The 25,601-nt window shown below is 43.4% G+C and overlaps 1 protein-coding gene across 3 annotated transcripts in view; it reads right to left on the bottom strand.

The window, feature by feature from the left end:
* The window catches only part of TMEM19 (transmembrane protein 19), a 53,525-nt gene extending 34,748 nt beyond the window's left edge, over positions 1–18,777 (bottom strand). The window contains exons 1-3 of one of the 3 annotated variants that reach the window (XM_077265288.1): positions 18,480–18,777; positions 12,894–13,041; positions 11,192–11,305 (exon numbers count right to left, since the gene is read on the bottom strand). In XM_077265288.1, the coding sequence (XP_077121403.1) occupies positions 11,192–11,305; positions 12,894–13,023 (244 nt within the window). In that variant the 5' untranslated portion in view covers positions 13,024–13,041; positions 18,480–18,777. The remainder of the gene's footprint in view (positions 1–11,191; positions 11,306–12,893; positions 13,042–18,479) is intronic. The other 2 variants (XM_077265285.1, XM_077265287.1) reach the window with 2 other exon arrangements.
* Between the last annotated feature and the right edge of the window lie 6,824 nt (positions 18,778–25,601).

Below are 25,601 nucleotides of genomic sequence, written 5' to 3'. Positions count from 1 at the left end.
GGTTTACCCCCACATTTGAGGTATCGGTGTATTCAGGAGAAATTGTCCAACAAATTTTAGGATCCATTTTATCCTGTTGCCGATGTGAAAATGAAAAAATTGAGGCTAAAATAATTTTTTTGTGAAAAAAAAAGTATTGTTTCATTTTTACGGATCAATTTGTGAAGCACCTGGGGGTTTAAAGAGCTCACTATGCTTCTAGATAAGTTCCTTGGGGGGTCTAGTTTCCAAAATGGGGTCACTTGTGGGGGAGCTCCAATGTTTAGGCACACGGGGGCTCTCCAAACGCGACATGGTGTCCGCTAAAGATTGGAGCCAATTTTTCATTGAAAAAGTCAAATGGCGCTCCTTCCCTTCCGAGCCCTGCCGTGCGCCCAAAGTGGTTTACCCCCACATATGAAGTATCAGCGTACTCAGGATAAATTGAACAACAACGTTCGTGGTCCAGTTTCTCCTTTTACCCTTGGGAAAATAAAAAAAATTTCGCTAAAAGATCATTTTTGTGACTAAAAAGTTAAATGTTCATTTTTTACTTCCATGTTGCTTCTGCTGCTGTGAAACACCCGAAGGGTTAATAAACTTCTTGAATGTGCTTTTGAGCACCTTGAGGGGTGCAGTTTTTAGAATGGTGTCACTTTTGGGTATTTTCAGCCATATAGAACCCTCAAACTGACTTCAAATGTGAGGTGGTCCCTAAAAAAAATGGTTTTGTAAATTTTGTTGTAAAAATGAGAAATCACTGGTCAAATTTTAACCCTTATAACTTCCTAGCAAAAAAAAAAAATTGTTTCCAAAATTGTGCTGATGTAAAGTAGACATGTGGGAAATGTTATTTATTAACTATTTTGTGTCACATAACTCTCTGGTTTAACAGAATAAAAATTCAAAATGTGAAAATTGCAAAATTTTCAAAATTTTTGCCAAATTTCCGTTTTTTTCACAAATAAACTCAGAAATTATCGACCTAAATTTACCACTAACATGAAGCCCAATATGTCACGAAAAAACAATCTCAGAATCGTTAGGATCCATTGAAGCGTTCCTGAGTTATTACCTCATAAAGGGACACTGGTCAGAATTGCAAAAAACGGCAAGGTCATTAAGGCCAAAATAGGCTGGGTCATGAAGGGGTTAAAAAATGATTTTAACCCCTTTTCGACATCGGACGTAATAATACGTTGATGTTGGACTCCCTCCCTTTGATGTGCCGGAAAAGATATGGGCTCACCGCCAGAGCCCACATGTCAGCCGCGGCTGTTAACCCGTTAAAAATCCCGCTGTCAAACTACGACAGCGGCATTTAACACACAGTTCCGGCAAGCGCACCAGAAATCCACCCATCGGTGACCCCATCACGTGATTGCGGGTCATCGATGGGTTGGCATGACAACCAGAGATCTCCTGCAGACCTCTATGGTTGTCACTGCCGGATTGCTATGAGTGCCGCCGATGGCCGGCACTCATAACAAGTCAGTAATTCTGCTACATACAGGCGATCTGATCATCGTCTGCATGTAGCAGAGACGATCAGGTTATGGCAGCTTCTAGTCTCCCATGGAGTCTATTGAAGCATGACAAAAGTAAAAAAATTTAAAAAAAATAATAAAAACATAAAAGTTCAAATCACCTCCTTTTTGCCCCATTCAAAATTTAACAAGAAAAAAAACACACACAAATATTTGGTATCACCATGTTCAGAATCACCCGATCTATCAAAATAAAAAAATAATTAACCTGATTTCTAAACAGCTTAACAAGAAAAAAAGTCAAAATGCCAGAATTACGTTTTTTTGGTCGCCGCAACATTTTATTAAAATGCATATCGGCACCAAATGGTATCATTAAAAACGTCAGCTCAGCACATAAAAATAAGCCCTCACCCAACCTGAGATAACGAAAATTGGAGACACTGTGGGTATGAGAAAATGGCACAATTGTTTTTTTTTTTTTTTAAACAAATTTAGGATTTTCTTTTCACCACTTAGATAATAAAGAACCTACACATGTTTGGTATCTATGAACTCGTAATGACCTGGAGAATCATAATGGCAGGTCAGTTTTAGCATTTAGTGAACCTAATAAAAAAGCAAAACAAAAAACAATTGTGAAATTGCACTTTTTTTTGCAATTTCACTGCATTTGGATTTTTTTCCCTTTTTTCAGTATATGATATGTTAAAACCAATCGGGCTGTTCTAAAGTACATCTTGTCCCGCAAAAAACAAGCCCTCACATGGCCATTTTGACTGAAAAATAAAAAAAGTTATGGCTCTTGGAAGAGGGGGGGAGCAAAAAACGTGAAGAGGTTAAAATTTTAAATGCTGGCCTACTGAAATGTATGTTCTGTATATGCACTCAATACTTGGTCGGGGCTCCTTTTGCATCAATTTCTGCATCAATGCGGCATGGCATGGACATGATCAGTCTGTGGCACTGCTGAGGTGTTATGGAAGCAGAGGTTGCACAGTGATAAAGTTTTTAAACCAGGTATTGGTACTTTTGGCAGTGTGGACAGATGCCAAGTCCTGCTGGAGAATTTAATTTCCATCTCAAAAAAGCTTGTCAGCAGAGGGAAGCATGAAGTGCTGTAAAATTTACTGGTAGATGGCTGCACTGACTTTAGTCTTGATAAAACACAGTGGACCTACACCAGCAGATGACATGGCTCCACAAACCATCACTGATTGTGGAAACCTCACACTAGACCTCAAGCAGCTTGGATTGTGTGCCTCTCCACTCTTCCTCCAGACTCTGGGACTTTGATTTCCAAATGAAATGCAAAATTTACTTTCATCTGAAAACAACGCCTTGGACCACTGAGCAACAGCCCAGCTCTTTTTCTCCTTGGCCCAGGTAAGACGCTTCTGGCGTTGTCTATTGGTCATGAGTGGCTGGACATAAGGAATGCGACACTTGTAGTCCATGTCCTGGATACGTCTGTGTGTGGTGGCTTTTGAAGTAATGACTCCCGCAGCAATCCACTCCTTGGGAATCTCCCCCAAATTTTGGAATTACCTTTTCTTAACAATCCTTTCACGGCTGCGGTTATCCGGGTTGCTTGTGCACCTTTTTTTACCACACTTTTTCCTTCCACCCAACTTTCCATTAATATGCTTGGATACAGCACTCTGAACAGCCAGCTTATTTAGCAATGACCTTTTGTGGCTTACCCTCCTCCATGTGGAGTGTGTCAATGACTGCCTTCTGGACATCTGTCAAGTCAGCAGTGTTCCCCATGATTGTGGAGCCTACTGAAACAGACTAAGGGACCTTTTTAAATGCTTAGGAAGCCTTTGCAGGTGTTTTTGTTAAAGGGAACCTGTCACCCCCCCAGGCGTTTTCAACTAAAAGAGCCACCTTGTGCAGCAGTAATGCTGCATTCTGACAAGGTGGCTCTTTTAGTTCTGGGTGCTGTAACTGCAGAAATAATCTGTTTTGTAATTTGTCCTAAATACCTTTTCTTCAGTCAAGGAGGCAGGCCTTTCCCCCCTGCTGCAGACGCCACACAGCCGTCACTCGAATCTTCTTGGCGCCACCTCATCACCGCTGTTTTGAAATGAGCCGGCGCCTGCGCTCTTTTCTCCTTCCTTGGGCAGGCGCAGTGAGCGCTGCTCGTCTGTCCTCATATGCAGTCTAGCGGACTGCGCCTGTGCGGCCGCCCTGCCTGTGAATCCCAGCCCCGCAATGTGAATAAATCAGAAGACACTGCGGGGCGGGGATTCACAGGCAGGGCGGCCGCACAGGCGCAGTCCACTAGAACGCATATGAGGACAGACGGGCAGCGCTCACTGCGCCTGCACCAGGCAGGAGAAAAGAGCGCAGGCGCCGGCTCATTTCAAAACAGCGGTGAGGAGGCGGCGCCCAGCGCCAAGAAGATTTGAGTGACGGCTGTGTGGCGTCTGCAGCAGGGGGGGGAAAGCCTGCCTCCAGGACTGAAGAACCAGAAAAAACGTACTATCCTTTAAAACGATATTTTATTACTATTAACTTATCTAAAATTCCAATAAATAAAACTCAATTGTATGCAATCAACATCAGCCAACTGGGTTGGGTAAGCTAGAAAAATAGGGAGAAATTAGCAAATATGCCTGACACAGTCCCTGTAGGTGGCCCTAAAGTGTCTTAAACCTACCTACCAGCGGAGGTTGGCACCCTAGAATTCGATATGGCGCCCCCGCTCACCGTCGACTGTCCCTTCTCACCCTAGTAGGGTCCTACTTGCTACCCACACCCAGGTACCCACAGACATACACACACAAATTGACCAATAGGTCACACTAACCAAAAAACGTGAAAAAGTGAAAAAAGAAAAAAGTGAACGAAAAATTCTAAAAACACTGCAGACAGTGCTGCATAATTACACTAAATAGCATGTACCCCACAGTTACCTCAAAAAAGTTTTTTGAGAAAAAAATAAAAAAATTTGGGATCGGGATGGCGAGATGGGACTGAATATGTCACCTACTCAGATAAGTTTTTTTCTTTATGTTTCTTTGTCAAGACAGACCAAGTACAGTACTTGCTTATAGGATAGCAATGAGGGATTGGCCTCAGACATTTTGGGCTTGTAGATGCACTAATCTAATGTTATTGAGAGACAATTTATGTGACACCAATTTGTTTTGTGTTTTTTCCTTTTTTCTGATTTTGTTGAATATTTTGTTAATTTTTTCTTTTTTTTTTTTTTTTTTTTCTTTGCTATAAGATGCTGAACTCGTATGGCATCTAGAGTGCAGACTAATGTGTCACTGACAGCAATAAAAGTGTATCAGATTATCCATTATAGAGAGGGTAATGAGAGATGGTTCTCAGTTGTTTCTGTACTCTGATGTGCATTAGCCCCTAAACCAAATGAGAAATACTATATGCGATATCCTATAAGGGATTGGCCTCAGATATTTTGGGCTTATAGATGCACTAATCCAACGCAACTGAGAGACACTTTGTGTGATACCAATTTGTTTTGTGTTTCTATGGTATAAGATGCGGAACTCGTATGGCATCTAGAGTGCAGACTAATGTGTTACTGACAGCAATAAAAGTGTATCAGACTATCTATTATAGAGAGGGTAATGAGAGATGGTTCTAAGCTGTTTCTGTACTCTGATGTGCATTAGCCCTTAAACTAAATGAGAAATACTATATGCGATATCCTATAAGGGATTGGCCTCAGATATTTTGGGCTTATAGATGCACTAATCTAACGCAATTGAGAGACACTATATGTGATACCAATTTGTGTTGTGTTTCTTTCTTTCTTTTGATTTTGTTTAATGTTTTGCTGATTTTTTCTATGTTATAAGATGCGGAACTCGTATGGCATCTAGAGTGCAGACAATATGCTACTTATAGCAATATGAGTTTATCAGATCATCTAATATAGAGCGAGTAATGAGGGATGGTTCTCAGTCATCTCTGTATTCTGGTGTGCATTAGCCCTTAAACTAAATGAGAAATACTATATGTGATACCCTATAAGGCAGATAATTTTTTCATTTGGGTATATTTTTTTTTTTTGTTGAATATTTTGTTTTATTTTTTGGACAATTTAGGGTGTAATATCTATATCACCCAACAAAATACTTACATCCATTGAGTGTACTCATATATCTGCTAACCTTTTCGGAGGGGTGCTATCTTGCCTAGGGATCCACTCTGTACATTAGTCTTATTGGTCTGTCTATGATTTTCAGGTCATCAACCACTAACTAAGACAGTGACCTACTGTTACATCTATTAGAGGCTTCACTACTCATGACCTCTGAATATTTAACTAAGCACACTCCAACTGTGCCCCGCTGTACCCCATAACTCTGCACTATCCCAAAAAATTTTTTTTCTTTTTTTCTCAAAAAACTTTTTTGAGGTAACTGTGGGGTACATGCTATTTAGTGTAATTATGCAGCACTGTCTGCAGTGTTTTTAGAATTTTTCGTTCACTTTTTTCTTTTTTCACGTTTTTTGGTTAGTGTGACCTATTGGTCAATTTGTGTGTGTATGTCTGTGGGTACCTGGGTGTGGGTAGCAAGTAGGACCCTACTAGGGTGAGAAGGGACAGTCGACGGTGAGCGGGGGCGCCATATCGAATTCTAGGGTGCCAACCTCCGCTGGTAGGTAGGTTTAAGACACTTTAGGGCCACCTACAGGGACTGTGTCAGGCATATTTGCTAATTTCTCCCTATTTTTCTAGCTTACCCAACCCAGTTGGCTGATGTTGATTGCATACAATTGAGTTTTATTTATTGGAATTTTAGATAAGTTAATAGTAATAAAATATCGTTTTAAAGGATAGTACGTTTTTTCTGGTTATTCAATTTAATATATCCTTTCAATATTCTAGCTGGTTTTCTATACTCCAGGACTGAAGAAAAGGTATTTAGTACAAATTACAAAACTGATTATTTCGGCAGTTACAGCACCCAGAACTAAAAGAGCCACCTTGTCAGAATGCAGCATTACTGCTGCACAAGGTGGCTCTTTTAGTTAAAACCGCCTGGGGGGGGGGGTGTGACAGGTTCCCCTTAATTATTCTAAATTTACTGTGATAATGACTTAGGAGTTTTCGTTGGCTGTAAGCCATAATAATCAACATTAACAGAAATAAACACCTGAAATAGATCACTCTGTAATGACTCTGAGTTTCACTTTTTGTATTGAAGAACTGAAATTAACTTTTTGATGATATTCTAATTTTGTGAGAAGCACCTGTATCTCGCTAACATACTTCTATTACATATCTAGCTAATCATCTCTCTCTATCTTTGCACATCCATCCAACATCTGTCATTTGTATTCTTCATTATATTCCAGTACTTGTCACACGGATAGTACACACGGACATGCATATGTCACACGGATAGTGTCACATGGATCACATGTGGACACAGATCTCACCGATACTGGAAAAGCAAATACCGAAAAAATCAGGACGTCTGAAGGGGGCCTAACACAGAAAACTGGGGAACAAAACAACACATGCGACTAAGGGTGCCTTTCACATTGCCTTCTGTGTCCCCGTCAGGGCGTACGTCTGACCCCCCGCTGCAAAACGGGATCCGGAAGCATGCGCCAATAGACTGTAATGGTGACGGCAGAGTGAACGTGAGCTCTGCCGTACACTTTTTTCGGAAATGTACACCTACAGGAGTGGACACTCCCAAAAAAGAGAGCACGGCAGAGCTCCTGTTATCTCTGCCATCACCATTATAATCTATTGGCCCCGATTGCGCATGCATCTGGAGCCCACTTTGTGGGGGGGGGGGGGGGTACGTATGCCCTGGCGGGGACACAGAATGCAATGTGAGAGCACCCTTGAGTATAAAATCATAAAACGACAGGAAAGGTCAACAGGTTAATGAACAAGACTAAGATGACTAACAGCCAGTCATGTGCCAGCCTGTACTACGGGCTCAGGAGTCAGCACAGCTAGCCGAGGCTAAGGAGATTATGACGACTTATACCTTATCCATAAGTGCTTGCATTCAGTCTGCCGTGTAAAGAATCTCTTGCCCTCTTATCTGTTTTTTTTACTCTAACATTTGAGATATACCTGCAGTATAACCAACAAATTCGACCATGTGTGGGCAACGTTTTGTCTTTCAGAATATGAGATCACAGCCTAGAACTAGCCATATACACTACTGTTCAAAAGTTTAGGGTCACTTAGAAATTTCCTTATCTTTTAAAGAAAAGCACAGTTTTTTCCAATAAAGCTAACATTAAATGATACAGAAAATACACTCTATACATTGTTAATGTGGTAAATGACTTCTAGCTGCAAACGTCTGGTTTGTAAAGGCAATATCTTCATAGGTGTATAGAGGCCCATTTCCAACAATCATCGCTCCAGTGTTCTTATGGTACATTGTGTTTGCTAACTGTGTAAGAAGGCTAATGGATGGTTAGATACCCTTGAAACCCTTGTGCAAGTATGTTAGCACAGCTGAAAACAGTTTGGCTGATTAGAGAACCTATAAACCTGACCTTCTTTTGAGCTATATTAGAATCTGGAGCATTACATTTTTTGGTTCCATTAAACTCTCAAAATGGCCAGAAGAAAAGAACTTTCATGTGAAACTCGACAGTCTATTCTTGTTCTTAGAAATGAAGGCTATTACATGCGAGAAATTGCCAAGAAACTGAAGATTTCCTACAACGGTGTGTACTACTCCCTTCAGAGGAGAGCACAAACAGGCTATAACCAGAGTAGAAAGAGAAGTGGGAGGCCTCGCTGCACAACTGAGCAACAAGACAAGTACATTAGAGTCTGTAGTTTGAGAAATCGACGCCTCACAGGTCCTCAACTGGCAGCTTCATTAAATAGTACACGCAAAACGCCAGTGTCAATGTCTACAGTGAAGAGGTGACTCCGGGATGCTGGCCATCAAGGCCAAGTGGCAAAGGAAAAGCCATATCTGAGACTTGCTAATAAAAGGAAAAGATTGATATGGGCAAAAGAACACAGACATTGGACAGAGGAAGATTGGAAAAAAGTGTTATGGACAGACGAATCCAAGTTTGAGGTGTTTGGATCACACAGAAGAACATTTGTGAGACGCAGAACAACTGAAAAGATGCTGGAAGAGTGCCCGACGCCGTCTGTCAAGCATGGTGGAGGTACTGTGATGGTCTGGGGTTGCTTTGGTGCTGGTAAAGTGGGAGATTTGTACAAGGTAAAAGGGATTTTGAATAAGGAAGGCTATCACTCTATTTTGCAATGCCATACCCTGTGGACAGCGCTTGCTTGGAGCCAATTTCATCCTACAACAGGACAATGACCCAAAGCACACCTCCAAATTATGCAAGAACTATTTAGGGAAGAAGCAGGCAGCTGGTATTCTATCTATAATGGAGTGGCCAGCGCAGTCACCAGATCTCAACCCCATTGAGCTGTTGTGGGAGCAGCTTGATCATATGGTATGCAAAAAGTGCCCATCAAGCCAAACCAACTTGTGGGAGGGGCTTCTGGAAGCATGGGGTGAAATTTCTCCAGATTACCTCAGCAAATTAACTGCTAGAATGCCAAAGGTCTGCAATGCTGTAATTGCTGCCAAGGGAGCATTCTTTGATGAAAGCAAAGTTTGAAGGAGAAAATTATTATTTAAAATAAAAATCTTTTTTTCGAACCTTGTCAATTTCTGTTTCTTCAATTCATTTGGGAACTCCTTTGATTAATAAAAGTATGAGTTTTCATGGAAAACACAAAATTCTCTGGGTGACCCTAAACTTTTGAACGGTAGTGTAGATGTGAGCTTTCGTTGCCAGAAGACCTCTCTCCTAAACAACACGTGACTGTTACGCTCGGTAGAGCATTCATGTGTTTTCAGATTTCATAAAAAAGAAAGCGCCTCTGCCGGAGAATTGAAGGGTCAGCTTATGAATGTAAATGACCCCTCCCTTATATTTCCCAACATTATCTCTTTGGGGAGAGTCGGGAGGCCCCAATGCACATACACAGCAGACAGACATCCAGTACAACCTATATCGTATCTAATGCCTTCACTGATGAGGGAGGAACCATAAAGAAGTACAATTCTTAACCCCTTCATGACCCGGGATATTTTCGTTTTTCGCTCCCCTCCTTCCCAGAGCCATAACTTTTTAATTTTCCGTCAATATAGCCATGTGAGGGCTTATTTTTTGCGGGATGAGCTGTACTTTTGAACAACATCATTGGTTTTAGCATGTCGTGTACTAGAAAACGGGAAAAAAATTCCAAGTGCGGTGAAACTGCAAAAAAAGTGCAATCCCACACTTGTTTTTTGTTTGGCTTTTTTGCTAGGTTCACTAAATGCTAAAACTGACCTGCCATTATGACTCTACAGGTCATTACACGTTCATAGACATCAAACATGTCTAGGTTCTTTTTTATCTAAGTGGTGAAAAAAAAGTTCCATACTTCGAAAAAAAAAAAAAAAAATGGCGCCATCTTCCGATACTCGTAGCGTCTCCATTTTTCGTGATCTGGGGTCGGTTGAGGGCCTAATTTTTTGCATGCTGAGCTGACGTTTTTAATGATACCATTTCGGTGCAGATACATTCTTTTGATCGCCCGTTATTGCATTTTAATGCAATGTCGCGGCGACCAAAAAAAAAAAGGAATTACGGCGTTTCAAATTTTTTTGTCGCTACGCTGTTTAGCGATCAGGTTAATCTTTTTTTTATTGATAGATCGGGCGATTCTGAACGCGGCGATACCAAATATGTGTAAATTTGATTTTTTTATTGTTTTATTTTGAATGGGGCGAAAGGGGGGTGATTTAAACTTTTATATTTTTTTTGCAACTTTTTTTTTTTAACTTTTGCCATGTTTCAATAGCCTCCATGGGAGGCAAGAAGCAGGCACAGCACGATCGGCTCAGCTACATAGGAGGGAAGCTCAGATTGCTCCTATGGAGCTGAATTCTTGCATTCTTGAATTCTTGCCACAGGGTGGCGCTCATAGCAATCCAGCATCAACAACCATAGAGGTCTTCAGGAGACCTCTGCTTGTTATGCAGACGCATCGCTGACCCCCGATCATCTGACTGGGGTCAGAGATGCACTCATTTCCGACTCGATGGCCGGAAGCGGTAGTTAAATGCCGCTGGGAGCGTTTGACAGCAGCATTTAACTAGTTAATAGCGGCAGGTGAATCACGATTCCACCAGCCACTATTGCGGGCACATGTCAGCTGTGACCACTGCTGCCCATTAGTGGTAGATGATTGACTGCAGCTTTCATGTGCCATAACAATGTCGTGCGAGTGCTAGAAGATGCACAGCCAGCGTTTCTGGAATGGCACTAGTCTGGGAGGTGAGTATAAGCGGTTTTTATTTTCAATGGGGCCCAGTTTTGTTTAAAGGGGTTGTACAATGCAAATCGAGAAGTCTGCAGTTACTCTGTGCGACTGCAGACATATAAATGCCCCCAGCTCACGCAGTGTTAACTGCGAGGATTTGTCAGTTTCTGAGCTGGGACTGGAAGTGTACTTACAAGTGTATGGGTCTAGTTGGGATAGGTATAGGGATTGGCATAGGTACCTGAAGGTCCCAGCTCAGAAACCGATGAATCCTTTAATTTGGACCAGACAACTCCTATAAGGAGGGGTTGTCCAAGTTTTGACAACCCCTTTAAATGTGCCTTTAAAAAAAAAAAAAAAAAAGCCAAGTGCACTGTATCTAGAACATGACACAGAAAATAAGGAAGCATACCTCCTAGAGCACCACTGCTATCCAAGCTCTTCTTCTTTATGCCATGGGAAACGATAACAATTGGAATTATTACAGAAAGCAGCCAACGCCAAGGAGATATGGGCCGCAGAGTGCCTAGAAAAGCAAGTTCAGAAAGTCATTGCATATTACTGGTTTTGTGACTTTTATACACATATATATATATATATATATATACATATATTAGTCTATGAGGTTATTCACATGTCCAGTTATTTTTCAGTACCGAGCCATCTGCAGAAAGTCACAGGTATGTATCGGTGGAGCGGTTTTCAATCAGTAATGTTACAAGAATTTACATGTTTTTTCACTTTGCAAAAAGAAGAAACGTGTCATATGTTCTATAGGAAAGTTCCAAAATCTACAAAAAAAAAACCCCAACTCTGACATAACCTTTGGATAAAGCCACAAGTAGTGGCATGAAGAAAATATCCAGCTTCATAAAAGAAAATTAGATATTTATTGAAAAATTAATTTATTTTTTTATATTGATGGTATTACAGAGGCAACATGTTTCAAATACACACTGTGTTCTTAGTCAGAGCCAAGTAGTGATGTTTGCGCTGCAACTGCACAGCAATTTACGCAAGGTTTCTATGCATATTGTGCTGAGGGTTCGACCCCTGTATGATGATGCAATGAAATCTACCATTGTATTTTTCCGTTTGTCCATACCAGGTGGACGAGCTTTGTAAGTTTAGTGCTTTGTCTCTAATATATAGTAAAATTAGTCCTACCCTAATAAAACATTATTTAAAGGGACCCTGTCAGCAGGATTGTGCACAGTAACCTACAGTGTCAGGTCGGCGCCGTTATACTGATTAATATGATACCTGGGTGATGAAGTCCGTCTTGTGGTTGTTGTTTAATCTTTATTTCCAGTTTTGTGTTAATGATATGACCGTGCTCCCGGGTGGCCTGCGGGGGTCTTCATGTGGTGCTCTGCTTAGGAATTCATACTGATGGCTTATGACAGGTCACTGATCCCTCACTGAACTGCCTCTCCTATTTTACATACTGCATATCTTATTGTTTGAAGAAAAAAAAAATGACATCATGCAGGCGGCACCAGGGCTCTAGCATGATCAGATCTATAATATTCATATATTCATTTGATTTTGTCACAATTTGTTTGTTCCTCAAGAAATTTATCTTCATCAAAATGGCGCTGGCAGCTGCACCTGCGTAGCAGCATCATTCGGAATGTGATAGATGCTACTGCGCAGGCGATGCCATATTGATAGAGAAAAAAAACCATGTCGGCGGTGGCGCCTGTGCAGTAGCATCTATCTGCCATCCGACAGATGCTACTGTGCAGGCACCGCCATCTTTTAATCAGTATAACAGCGCCAACCTGACACTGTAGGTTACTGAGCACAATCCTGCTGACAGGTTCCCTTTAAGGGGATGGTCTGAGGTTCAGACAAATCCCCTAAATAGAACTGATGATATACCTAGACTGGCCGGCATCTGGCCTCTGTGGTATGGATGACAACGTCACTATGGTCTGCAATGGCTGCGGTCGTGTGATGGCAATAGTAAGTACTGGCCACAGACATTACTGCTGCAGAACGAGGAGAGCCATGGAGGCAGTAAAGAGGAGTTAGGTATAGACAAGAAAAAGAGGAAGCGGAAACTGGGTAATAACCAAGCTAGAAAGCCGTTCCTGCGTCAGGGAGCTTACCATAATATGTACTGGCAGTAACTGATATAATCCAGAAGGACAGGGATATGCAAAGGATCATAGACAGAATGAAAATATTCATCATCATGTTTGCATATTCCTTATAAATGTCGTCTCGAATAAACAGCATACCTGCAGCTCAACAAGCCTAAAAAGAGAGGTAAAAAATCCGGTGTTAGTCCGCAGTGCAGAAGTAACCAACACAACAGATCTGGTATATGGATGGAAACTGCAGCATTCCTACAATGACTGGTGCAACAAACCCAGCACAATCCACCTTATAGCCCCCATCAGTTGTAGTGAAAATAACAGCAAGCTGAAAGTCTGACTAGGAAAAAAAAAGCAGAGGTATCACCCGCTGGAGGGACACGGCCCCTCAAACAGCTGAGCAGCATGCCGAAAGTAAGACCCCACTGACCTCGAGTCCTTGAAAACCCCTTTGACTGGACTTTACTCAGCAGCAGAATGAGCGGGCACTATACAGATGGCTAATCTGCCCGAATGTGTTGTGTAACCACTGGTGGATAAGGCATCACTAAGATCACATTGCTCCACGCTCATCACCGCCACTAACAGAAATCACACGATTCAGAGGAAACAGACGGCAAAGGATGGGAAACTGTGCTAGGAAACAGTGTATACTGGGATCATGGCTCTCTCATACCACATGGTGGGCACTGAATCTGTCAGACAATTGACGGATCTGAAACGTGACCAACAGATCCAAAATACTGCGCCAATCTGAACCATACTCGCCCTCAAAACTTAAGGAAACCATAAGGCTATGTTCCAACATTGTGTTATTTTATGCAAAGTTTAAGCCGCTTACAAAAAAAGCAGGCTTTGCTTAGTTTTTGCTGTTTTTTAATAGGTTTTTGGTGTGTTTTTTACTGTGATTTTGTCAGGGTACATTCTGCATGTTGATAAAGTTTAGCGCATAAAAAAAAAAAATCTGATTCAGCTTCATCAGGTTTTAGCACCAAAAATGCAGCAAAACCTGATACCTGCGTGTTTTAATAATAATCTTTATTTTTAATAATCTTTATTTTTATTTAGCGCTAACATATTGCACAGCGCTTTAAGAAGTGACATGAAAAAAAACAAAAAACAAAGGTTTGTGCATGAGATTTCTGAAATCTCAGACTTTGCTGGTACTGTAAAATGCAGATGAAAATATGCAGAAAAAAAAAAACAGCAAAAAACCTGCTGCAAAAGCTCAACGTGTGAACATAGCCTCACAGTGGTGTACAACGCTAATGTGAACCGAGACATTTTCCATTGTGGATTTTGGCATTTATAGCTAAACCCACAGTAAATCCATGGTCCAGATGTAAAGATTTTGCAGCAGATTCCAGGCAAAATAATCTCTATCCTTTCCTTACATAGCGCTAACATATCGTACAGCACGGCGCACTCCGTGTGATTACTTCCAATAGCCCTTGTCGCTTACAGGCGCCACAATCTAAGCTTCCCATCCGCAGATCAGACGCGCACTGTAAAGAGGGGTTATCCCTTAGGCCTCTTTCACGCTTCCGTTTTTACCATCTGCACAGGATTCGTCAAAATGATGGATCCTGTGCAGATTGTAAAAAACGGGTGCACTGGGCCCGTTTTTCTGATGGACCAGTCGAGGCTATGTGCACCTGTTGTGTATGAGTCGTCGCAGCGGTTTTCCGCTGCGAAAAGGCATACACAAGACAACCCATGTTAAAAAAACAAAATTGCAATAGTCTCACCTTCCGGCGTCCCACGCAGCGTCACCGATGCTTGCGATGCTCCTGGCAGCTGGCGTTCCCAGTAACGCTGCGCGGAACCCCGGAGAGTGAGAATATTGTAATTTTTTTTATTTTTTACATTATATCTTTTTACTACTGATACTGCATAGGCAGCATCAATAGTAAAAAGAGAGCGAGAAAGAATTTCCCTGACTAGAAATTCTTCCGGGCATGCTCAGTTTGAAAAGACAGCACCTGTCACTGGATTCCTGCTTTTCACAGTCAGAAACGGATCCTGCGTCCATAGGCTTCCATTATAGCCAAAGACGGGCAGCGCAGGATCCGTCGCTGAGCGATTTTCTGATGTGCAGAAAAAAACTTTCCTCTGTGCACTGTCGCCGCCCGACGAACAGCAATTTAACGACGGATCCAGTGCATGACGGATGAAACGTGAGGCCATCCGTTACAATCCGTCACTAATACAAGTCTATGAGAAAAAAAAAGCATCCTGCGGGCAAAATCGCAGGATCCGTTTTTTTTCACCAATGATGCATTATGACGGGAGATGAAAGACAGAAGTGTGAAAGAGGCCTTACACGCAGCAGTGACAACACATGGCCGCACGTGGTTTCTGGCAGCTTCTTTCCAGGAAAAGCTTGTTTTTACAAGACTGTCTCTTTAAATATGGATATGCTCACACTCACACACACACACACACACACACACACACACACACGTCGGAATCCGCCCCCATTCAAACGTCCAGAGAGAAGGGTAAGGTGGCGCAGCCGTTCACACATTATGGCCGTCTTTTCTGCTTTAGGCTATGTTCACATTGCGTTTTGGCCTATGATCCATGGCTCAGTCAGGGCTTACGCCTGAGTACCTGCAAAATGGGACTTGGGTGTATGTGCTAAAGGGGGGCCATTACCTGTAACGCTGCAGAGTCAGTGTGCTCTCATACATCATTTATAGCCGTACACACCTACACGAGGCGGGTGCCGAGATACAGCCGGCTACATCTTGGTACTCGCCTCAACTAGGCGGCTATGGCTGAAAACTATGTACAGCCGAGCACACTGTGATTCCATCTGTTTCATTAAAGGGCACCTGTCACACCGTTTTTTCCGTATGAGATAAAAATACTGTTAAATAGGGCCTGAGCTGTGCATTACAATAGTGTATTTTAGAATCATATAAAGAAATTACGTATGAAGAACAAGTAATATAACAAACTTGATTGAAAAAAGGAAAAGGAGGGATATAATCCCTATAAATCATACAACACATTAAAACTGGTAGCCACAGGTGTGTCCCAATGGTGAGCCAAAAGGATATTAGTGGCACCACTACTGAGTGGATATTATGGCAAAAGAATAGTAAAACTAACAGGCCATGTTGCTAGCACTATAGGATGGTACCAAGTGAGATTACAGACACACCATCATAAGACAATCATTATATCAACCATTATATTCAACCACTATGGTGTGCGCCGGTACCCACTACACTAAGCTGCGTATATGGAATTGGCAGCAACATGACAAAAAGATTGCACAATCAAAAGAAGGAATAGTACTTTACCAACACTCAGAAGATGGTGCCACAGCCCCTACGCGCGTTTCGGCAGCGTGCCTTCGTCAGGGGGAGTCAGATGCGAACTCTGCTTCAGGAGAATGGCCGCCGCGATCTCCATCTGCGCACGCGCAGCATCCCGTGGCCATTTTCCTGAAGCCGCGGCCAGCAGAGCGCCGCTTCTGCGCACGAGCGGCCAAAGGAAGATGGCCGCCCCCACCGATCACCAATGAAATAGTGCACATCACGTTCTTTTCCCTCCCCTGTGCAGTGGATTCGGGACCTTGGGCATGCGCAAACCACTACGCCACCAACGGAAAACTAAGCAAGATCTGGGGGAAGACACCACGCCCATATGACCAGACCAGCCTGATTGACAGGCGAAAACGACTACTTTGGTAACGTATTTTGGCAGCATAGGTGGGGAATCGGGGTCCACAAACTACACTATTGTAATGCACAGCTCAGGCCCTATTTAACAGTATTTTTACCTCATACTGAGAAAACGGGGTGACAGGTGCCCTTTAACAACAATGGCTTGTTGGCGCACACACCCGGATCACGGTCCAGGCCTTCAGATGAAAGCCACTGACGTGAGGGCGAAACGCAGCTTTACGCAAAGAATAAGTGATATTTTCCATCAGTTCTGCATAAGAGGAGCCGCATTGACAAGAATAGGGTCCGTCTCGCTTATGTTTTTCTTTCCGTTCTAAAAAAAAAATCCTCTTTTAACCCCTTCCCGACATCTGACGGTATAGTACGTCACATGTCGGGACCCCCGCTTTGATGTGCGCTCCGGCAGTTAGCGCACATCAAAGCCGGGACATGTCAGCTGTTTTGAACAGCTGACATGTGCCCGCAATAGGCGCGAGCAGAATCGCGATCTGCGCGCGCCTATTAACTAGTTAAATGCCGCTGTCAAACGCAGACAGCGGCATTTAACTACCGCATCCGGCCGTGCGGTCGGATATGAGCGCATCGCCGACCCCCGTCACATGATCGGGGGTCGGCGATGCTCCTCCATTGTAACCATAGAGGTCCTTGAGACCTCTATGGTTACTGATTGCCGGTGGCTGTGAGCGCCCCCCTGTGGTCGGCGCTCACAGCACACCTGCAAATCTGCTGTGTAGCAGCGATCTTATGATCACTGCTGCATAGCAGAGGCGATCGTGCTGTGCCTGCTTCTAGCCTCCCATGGAGGCTATAGAAGCATGGCAAAAGTAAAAAAAAAAAGTTTTTAAAAATGTGAAAAAAAATAAAAAAAAATATAAAAGTTTAAATCACCCCCCTTTCGCCCCAATCAAAATAAATCAATAAAAAAAAACCCCAACCTACACATATTTGGTATCGCCGCGTTCAGAATCGCCCGATCTATCAATAAAAAAAAAGCATTAACCTGATCGCTAAATGGCGTAATGAGAAAAAAATTCGAAACGCCAGATTTACGTTTTATTGGTCGCCACGACATTGCATTAAAATGCAATAACGGGTGATTAAAAGAACGTACCTGCACCAAAATGCTATCATTAAAAACGCCAGCTCGGCACGCAAAAAATAAGCCCTCACCTGACCCCAGATCACGAAAAATGGAGACGCTACGAGTATCGGAAAATGGCGCAATTTTGTTTTGTTTTTTGCAAAGTTTGGAATTTTTTTTCATCACTTAGGTGAAAAATAACCTAGTCATGTTAGGTGTCTATGAACTCGTAGTGACCTGGAGAATCATAATGGCAGGTCAGTTTTAGCATTTAGTGAACCTAGCAAAATAGGCAAGCAAAAAACAAGTGTGGGATTGCACTTTTTTTGCAATTTCACTGCACTTGGAATTTTTTTCCCGTTTTCTAGTACACGACATGCTAAAACCAATGATGTCGTTCAAAAGTACAACTCGTCCCGCAAAAAATAAGCCCTCACATGGCCAAATTGACGGAAAAATAAAAAAGTTATGGCTCTGGGAAGGAGGGGAGCGAAAAACGAACACGGAAAAAGCTCCGGGGGTGAAGGGGTTAAAAACAGCCCGATAATAATAGATAGAGCCGGCGGGCTTCCTAGATGACTGATGCCTTATAATAACCCACGGCCATTGTCCGGAGCAGCCAGGTGAGGTGTGCAGGAGAGCCTGGCAGTGATGGGTAGTCAGCCAGCCACAGACTGGGGAGCATGGCGGCGGGCAGCTCTCACACGGGGCCCCATGTCCAGGTGGAGCTTCCCACCCGTAGCCAGACACCTGTGCACTGCCGTACCCACTGCAAGCTGACCAGTCAGGTCTGTCCCGCCACCGGGCAATGTGTCTCACCGTGACTCGCAGTGTGCGCTGAGGAAACGTCCAGGCCCCGGTAACAGCCGCCATGTCTGCTCGTCACACATGTGGTGTATACTAGCGGAATCCGCGCTCCCCGGCTCTCACACTGACCGCCCGGAACACTTCCGGCCACCTAGCGGTCACAGCAGGCGGAGCAGGCCGACACTTCCGCCCCTCAGCACAGCACACTGCACAGTGCGGGCCGGGAACGTGAGGACGGAGGGTGCACGCGATGTACCGGCCACGTGCTCACCGGGAGTCATCTCCATCCACTACGGTGGTGACACTGTGTCCGGTGTGGAGCGTGCTCTCTCCGTAACCTTAGCAACATGGCGGCTTCTGCCTTCCGAGAGCTCTGTGCTCACTACAGGCTCAGAGAGAAGCCTGCTGGAAACCTGCAGATGGAATGCGTTATTTGTGCGGTATGAAGGGGGGTTTGATTTTACTTTTATAGCGTTCTTTTTTTAGCGGATGTTTATGATTGGCAGCCGTCACACACTGAAAGACGCTTTTTATTGCAAAAAATATTTTTTGCGTCTCCACATTTTGAGACCTATAATTTTTCCATATTTGAGTCCACAGAGTCATGTGAGGTCTTGTTTTTTGCGGGACGAGTTGACATTTTTATTGGTAACATTTTCGGGCACGTGACATTTTTTGATCACTTTTTATTCCGATTTTTGTGAGGCAGAATGACCAAAAACCAGCTATTCATGAATTTCTTTTGGGAGAGGCATTTATACTGTTCCGCATTTGGTAAAATGGATAAAGCAGTTTTATTCGTCGGGTCAGTACAATTACAGCGATACCTCATTTATATCATATTTTTTTTGTTTTGGCGCTTTTATACTATAAAAACTATTTTATAGAAAAAATAATTATTTTTGCATCGCTTTATTCTGAGGACTATAACTTTTTATTTTTTCTTTGATGATGCTGTATGGCGGCTCGTTTTTTGCGGGACAAGATTACGTTTTCAGCGGTACCATGGTTATTTATATCCGTCATTTTGATCGCGTGTCACTGTTTGCCGGTATGATAATAAAGCGTTTGTAATAATTATAGGGGATAACTCAGGAGACTCTTTGCGTGGAACAAGACAACTACAGGACACGGTTTTATAAGTGGTAAAGTCTATATTATCACACGGTGATTCAAACAGGTGCAGAGAGAAACTCAAGTCCACAACACTTGGTGCAAATATCAAATGCAGCTCAGCAGTCTATAGGGGACTTCAGAGGAAAATGCAATTACGCAGAAAGTCTATGAAGCACAATTATTCTTGAGGATACTTGACACAAATGCTTGATAAAGGTTGTTATACCGAAACGTCGCCGCAGATGGCAGATTAAATCTGTAAGTTATTTTTCACTGATCGGTGTGGCGCTGTCTTCTTTTTTGATATGGATTGGACTATGCAGCTGGGTTGACCCCCTGGCACTGACGTGCGCTACTAAAAGGCCTATGGAAGCCATATGGGTATAGGGTGCGGTTTAATGACTTTTTTGGATTTCTACGAATAAGTCCTTGCTTAGTCCAAAACACAAATAGATATGCTATAAGGCAGTTCAAATAATATCTTAGCTCAACCAGGGAGGTCTGGGTAATAGTCTCAGGTTCTTGCAGAGCAGCAATAGCTTACATGTCCAGCAAATGCAGATGGAAGCAAACACGAGCAGCAGATGAACAAGGATTACTGGAATTGGTGTATGCAGCAGGAACTCAGAGCAGAGTAGCAGGATAACCCCACAGGTTCACAGGAGCAGGTATATAGCCAGGGAGTCACCAGATGTCAGGAGCTGGATGCAAGCAGAATACTCTAGCACAGACTGAAGGCTGGGGTGGAGTTTTATAGCAGGAAGACACAGTGCACATGAGACCAAAGACGCCATCTTGGAAAAGGGCAGTAGTGCACAAAAAGATAATAAAAAATGTTCAGAGTCCTGACATTACTCCCTCCTTAGAAGCGGCCTCAGGACGATCCTGGACCTGGTTTCTCAGGGAATCTCTGATGAAAACGAGAAATCTTCTTTTGGGCATTGATGTTTTCCACAGGTTCCCAAGAGTCTTCCTCAGGGGGATATCCCTGCCATCTTATCAGATATTGGAGTCGATTCCTGCGAATTCTGGAATCAACAATTTCCTCCACCACAAATTGTTCTTGCCCATCAATCACCACAGGCTGCGGAGGTCGCACAACACGACCCTGGAAGGTATTAGGAGATACAGGCTTTAGTAAAGATACATGAAAAACTGGGTGTACCTTCATAGTCCTAGGCAGCTTCAGCCGGCAGGCCACAGAGCTCACAATACCGTTGATCTTGAAAGGGCCAATGAATTTCTGTCCAAGTTTTTGTGAAGGAACGTTTAACTTCAGATTCTTAGTTGATACCACACGGAATCTCCTACCTTGAACATGGGTGCAGGTTTACGGAATCTATCAGCCGATCTCTTATAACGTTCTTGAGCTGTGGTCAGGGATTCCTTCAGAACCTCCAGATTTTGCCTCATCGCAGTCAGCCTTTCCTCCACTGCCGGAACCGGAGAATTAATTGGAGACCTAGGTAAGATACATGGATGATAACCCAGATTGGCAAAGAAAGGTGTAAATTTAGTGGAGGCACTCTGAGAATTGTTATATGAAAATTCGGCTAACGGCAGCAACTCCAACCAATCATCCTGGAGATGGCTGACATAGCATCTTAGATATTGTTCCAGCGTCTGGTTGGTACGCTCAGTCTGACCATTTGTCTGGGGATGGTAAGCGGAAGAGAGACAGACATTAATATTGAGTGCAGAGCAAAACCCCTTCCAGAATCTTGAAGTGGACTGCACTCCACGGTCAGAGATGATCTCATCCGGTACCCCATGCAACCGAAAGACATTCTGTATAACCAAGTTCACTGTATCTTTAGCTGAGGGGAGGCCGGTGCACGGAACAAAATGAGCAGCTTTAGTCAGGCGATCAACTACCACCATGATTGTATTCATGCCCCCCGATGTAGGCAGCTCCACAATAAAGTCCATTGATATAGACCCCCAAGGGCGGGACGGAACAGGTAATGGTTGTAGAAGACCCGTAGGTGCCACATGAGGAGTCTTGTAACGAGCACATACCTCGCAAGAGAGAACATAGTTCTTGGTATCCTTCAGGCAAGTTGGCCACCAGAAGAATCGGCTCAGGAACTCTTGTGTCTTCTGTACTCCCCTGTGACCAGCCAACTTGGAGTCATGTACCAACTTGAGGATCTGCAGACGGACGACCTCAGGGACGTAGATACGTCTATCTCTGAACCACATGCCACCCTTAAAGACAAGATTAATATCCACAGGTGGGTTGGCCAGAAATACATCACCGTCATAGCCCTCCCTGCACTCCTTCCACAAGTCCTGATCTTGGATAACTCAGATGAAATTGGCATCAGATAGAATGGTCTTGGATGGGGCTCCAGGTACGAAATCCGCAGCATGGATTCGGGATAAAGCATCAGCCTTCCCATTACGAGAACCTGGACGGTACGAGATAACAAAGTTAAATTGATTTAAAAATAAGTTCCAACGAGCCTGACGAGGAGAAAGACATCTAGCGGATCTAAGGAACTCTAGATTGCGATGGTCAGTTAGCACTATTATCTGTTGTGCAGCTCCTTGAATTTTTATTCTGTTAAACCAGAGAGTTATGTGACACAAAATAGTTAATAAATAACATTTCCCACATGTCTACTTTACATCAGCACAATTTTGGAAACAAAATTTTTTTTTGCTAGGAAGTTACAAGGGTTAAAATTTGACCAGTGATTTCTCATTTTTACAACAAAATTTACAAAACCATTTTTTTTAGGGACCACCTCACATTTGAAGTCAGTTTGAGGGTTCTATATGGCTGAAAATACCCAAAAGTGACACCATTCTAAAAACTGCACCCCTCAACGTGCTCAAAACCACATTCAAGAAGTTTATTAACCCTTCAGGTGTTTCCCAGCAGCAGAAGCAACATGGAAGGAAAAAATGAACATTTAACTTTTTAGTCACAAAAATGATTTTTAGCAACAATTTTTTTATTTTCCCAAGGGTAAAAGGAGAAACTGGACCACGAGCGTTGTTGTCCAATTTGTCCTGAGTACGCTGATACCTCATATGTGGGGGTAAACCATTGTTTGGGCGCACGGCAGGGCTCGGAAGGGAAGGAGCGCCGTTTGACTTTTTTAATGAAAAATTGGCTACAATCTTTAGCGGACACCATGTCGCATTTTGGAAACTAGACCCCCCAAGGAACTTATCTAGAAGCATAGTGAGCACTTTAAACCCTCAGGTGCTTCACAAATTGATCCGTAAAAATGAAAAAGTACTTTTTTTTCACACAAAATTTCTTTAAGCCTCAATTTTTTCATTTTCACATGGGCAACAGGATAAAATGGATCCTAACATTTGTTGACCAATTTCTCCTGAGTACACCGATACCTCACATGTGGGGGTAAACCACTGTTTGTGCACATGGTAAGGCTCGGAAGGGAAGGAGCGCCATTTGACTTTTTGAATGGAAAATTAGCTCCAATCGTTAGCGGACACCATGTCGCGTTTGGAGAGCCCCTGTGTGCCTAAACATTGGAGCTCCCCTGCAAGTGACCCCATTTTGGAAACTAGACCCCCCCAGGGAACTTATCTAGATGCATAGTGAGCACTTTAAACCCCCAGATGCTTCACAGAAGTTTATAACGCAGAGCCGTGAAAATAAAAAATAATTTTTCTTTCCTCAAAAATTATTTTTAGCCCGGAATTTTTTATTTTCCCAAGGGTAACCGGAGAAATTGGACCCCAAATGTTGTCCAGTTTGTCCTGAGTACGATGATTCCCCATATGTGGGGGTAAACCACCGTTTGGGCACACGACAGGGCTCGGAAGGGAAGGCACGCCATTTGGCTTTTTGAATGGAAAATTAGCTCCAATCATTAGCGGACACCATGTCACGTTTGGAGAGCCCCTGTGTGCCTAAACTTTGGAGCTCCCCCATCAGTGACCCCATTTTGGAAACTAGACCTCCCAAGCAACTAATCTAGATGTGTGGTGAGCACTTTGAACCCCCAAGTGCTTTACAGAAGTTTATAACGCAGAGCTATGAAAATAAAAAATAATTTTTCTTTTCTCAAAAATGATTTTTTAGCCCACAATTTTTAATTTTCCCAAGGGTAACAGGAGAAATTTGACCACAAGAGTTGTTGTCCAGTTTCTCCTGAGTACGCTGATACCCCATATGTGGGGGTTAACCACTGTTTGGGCACATGCCGGGGCTCGGAAAGGAAGTAGTGACGTTTTGGAATGCAGACTTTGATGGAATGGTCTGCGGGCATCATGTTACATTTGCAGAGCCCCTGATATGCCTAAACAGTAGAAACCCCCCAAAAGTGACCCCATTTTGCAAACTAGACCCCCCAAGGAACTTATCTAGATGTGTGGTGAGCACTTTGAACCCCCAAGTGCTTCACAGAAGTTTATAACGCAGAGCCGTGAAAATAAAAAATAATTTTTCTTTCCTCAAAAATTATGTATTAGCAAGCAATTTTTTATTTTTGCAAGGGTAACAGGAGAAATTGGACCCCAATAGTTGTTGCCCAGTTTGTCCTGAGTATGCTGGTACCCCATATGTGGGGGTAAACCACTGTTTGGGCGCACGTCAGGGCTCGGAAGGGAGGGAGCACCATTTGACTTTTTGAACGCAAGATTGGCTGGAATCAATGATGGCGCCATGTTGCGTTTGGAGACCCCTGATGTGCGTAAACAGTGGAAACACCTCAATTCTAACTCCAACACTATTCCCAACACACCCCTAACCCTAATCCCAAGACTAGCCATAACCCTAATCACAACCCTAACCCCAACACACTCCTAACCACAACACTAACCCTAATCCCAACCCTAACCACAACTTTAACCCCAACACACCCCTAACCATAACCCTAACGACAAGCCTATTCTTAACCCTATTTCTAACCCTTCGCCCTAATTCCAACCCTAACTCTAATTCCAACCCTAAGGCTATGTGCCCACGTTGCGGATTCGTGTGAGATTTTTCCGCACCATTTTTGAAAAATCCGCAGGTAAAAGGCACTGCGTTTTACCTGCGGATTTACCGCGGATTTCCAGTGTTTTTATGCAGATTTCACCTGCAGATTCCTATTGAGGAACAGGTGTAAAACGCTGCGGAATCCGCACAAAGAATTAACATGCTGCGGAAAATACAACGCAGCATTTTTGCATGGTATTTTCCACACCATGGGCACAGCGGATGGTACTGTAAACCTGATGGAACACAGCTACGAATCCGCAGCGGCCAATCCGCTGCGGATCCGCAGCCAAATCCGCACGGTGTGCACATAGCCTAATTCTAACGCTAACCCTAGTTCTAACCCTACCCCTAACCCTACCCCTAACCCTACCCCTAGTTCTAACCCTAGTGGAAAAAAAAAATATTTTATTTATTTTATTATTGTCCCTACGTATGGGGGTGATAAAGGGGGGGTCATTTACTTTTTTTTTTATTTTGATCACTGTGATAGGTTTTATCACAGTGATCAAAATGTAGGAGGGGAGCGGAGCACAGGATGGAGGACTGGGGAGGTGATCGGTGGCGGTGGGGGGGTGCAGACCAGTGTTTCCAGCCATGACCGATGATATTGCAGCATCGGCCATGGCTGGATAGTAATATTTCACCAGTTTTCATAGTGAAATATTACAAATCGCTCTGATTGGCTGTTTCACTTTCAACAGCCAATCAGAGCGATCGTAGCCACGGGGGGGTGAAGACACCCCCCCTGGGCTGAAGTTCCACTCCCCCTGTCCCTGCAGATCAGGTGAAATTGGAGTTAACCCTTTCACCCGATCTGCAGGGACGCGATCATTCCATGATGCCACATAGGCGTCACAGGTCAGATTGGCACCGACTTTCATGACGCCTACGTGGCGTCAAAGGTCGGGAAGGGGTTAACCGTGGGTCACGAGACTCAATCACCGAATTCGCCCAGGCGAGCGCTCGTGAGGTCAGCAGCATTATTACACGCAATACTTTGGATCTATCATTAGGAAAACGGTCAGCATGCACATCAAAATATAGCATACATT

The sequence above is a fragment of the Ranitomeya variabilis genome, chromosome 5, assembly GCF_051348905.1.
Source record: "Ranitomeya variabilis isolate aRanVar5 chromosome 5, aRanVar5.hap1, whole genome shotgun sequence".
Taxonomy (NCBI): domain Eukaryota; kingdom Metazoa; phylum Chordata; class Amphibia; order Anura; family Dendrobatidae; genus Ranitomeya; species Ranitomeya variabilis.
The sequence above is the reverse complement of the archived record's forward strand: the minus strand, read 5'-3'. Positions and strand labels throughout refer to the sequence as shown.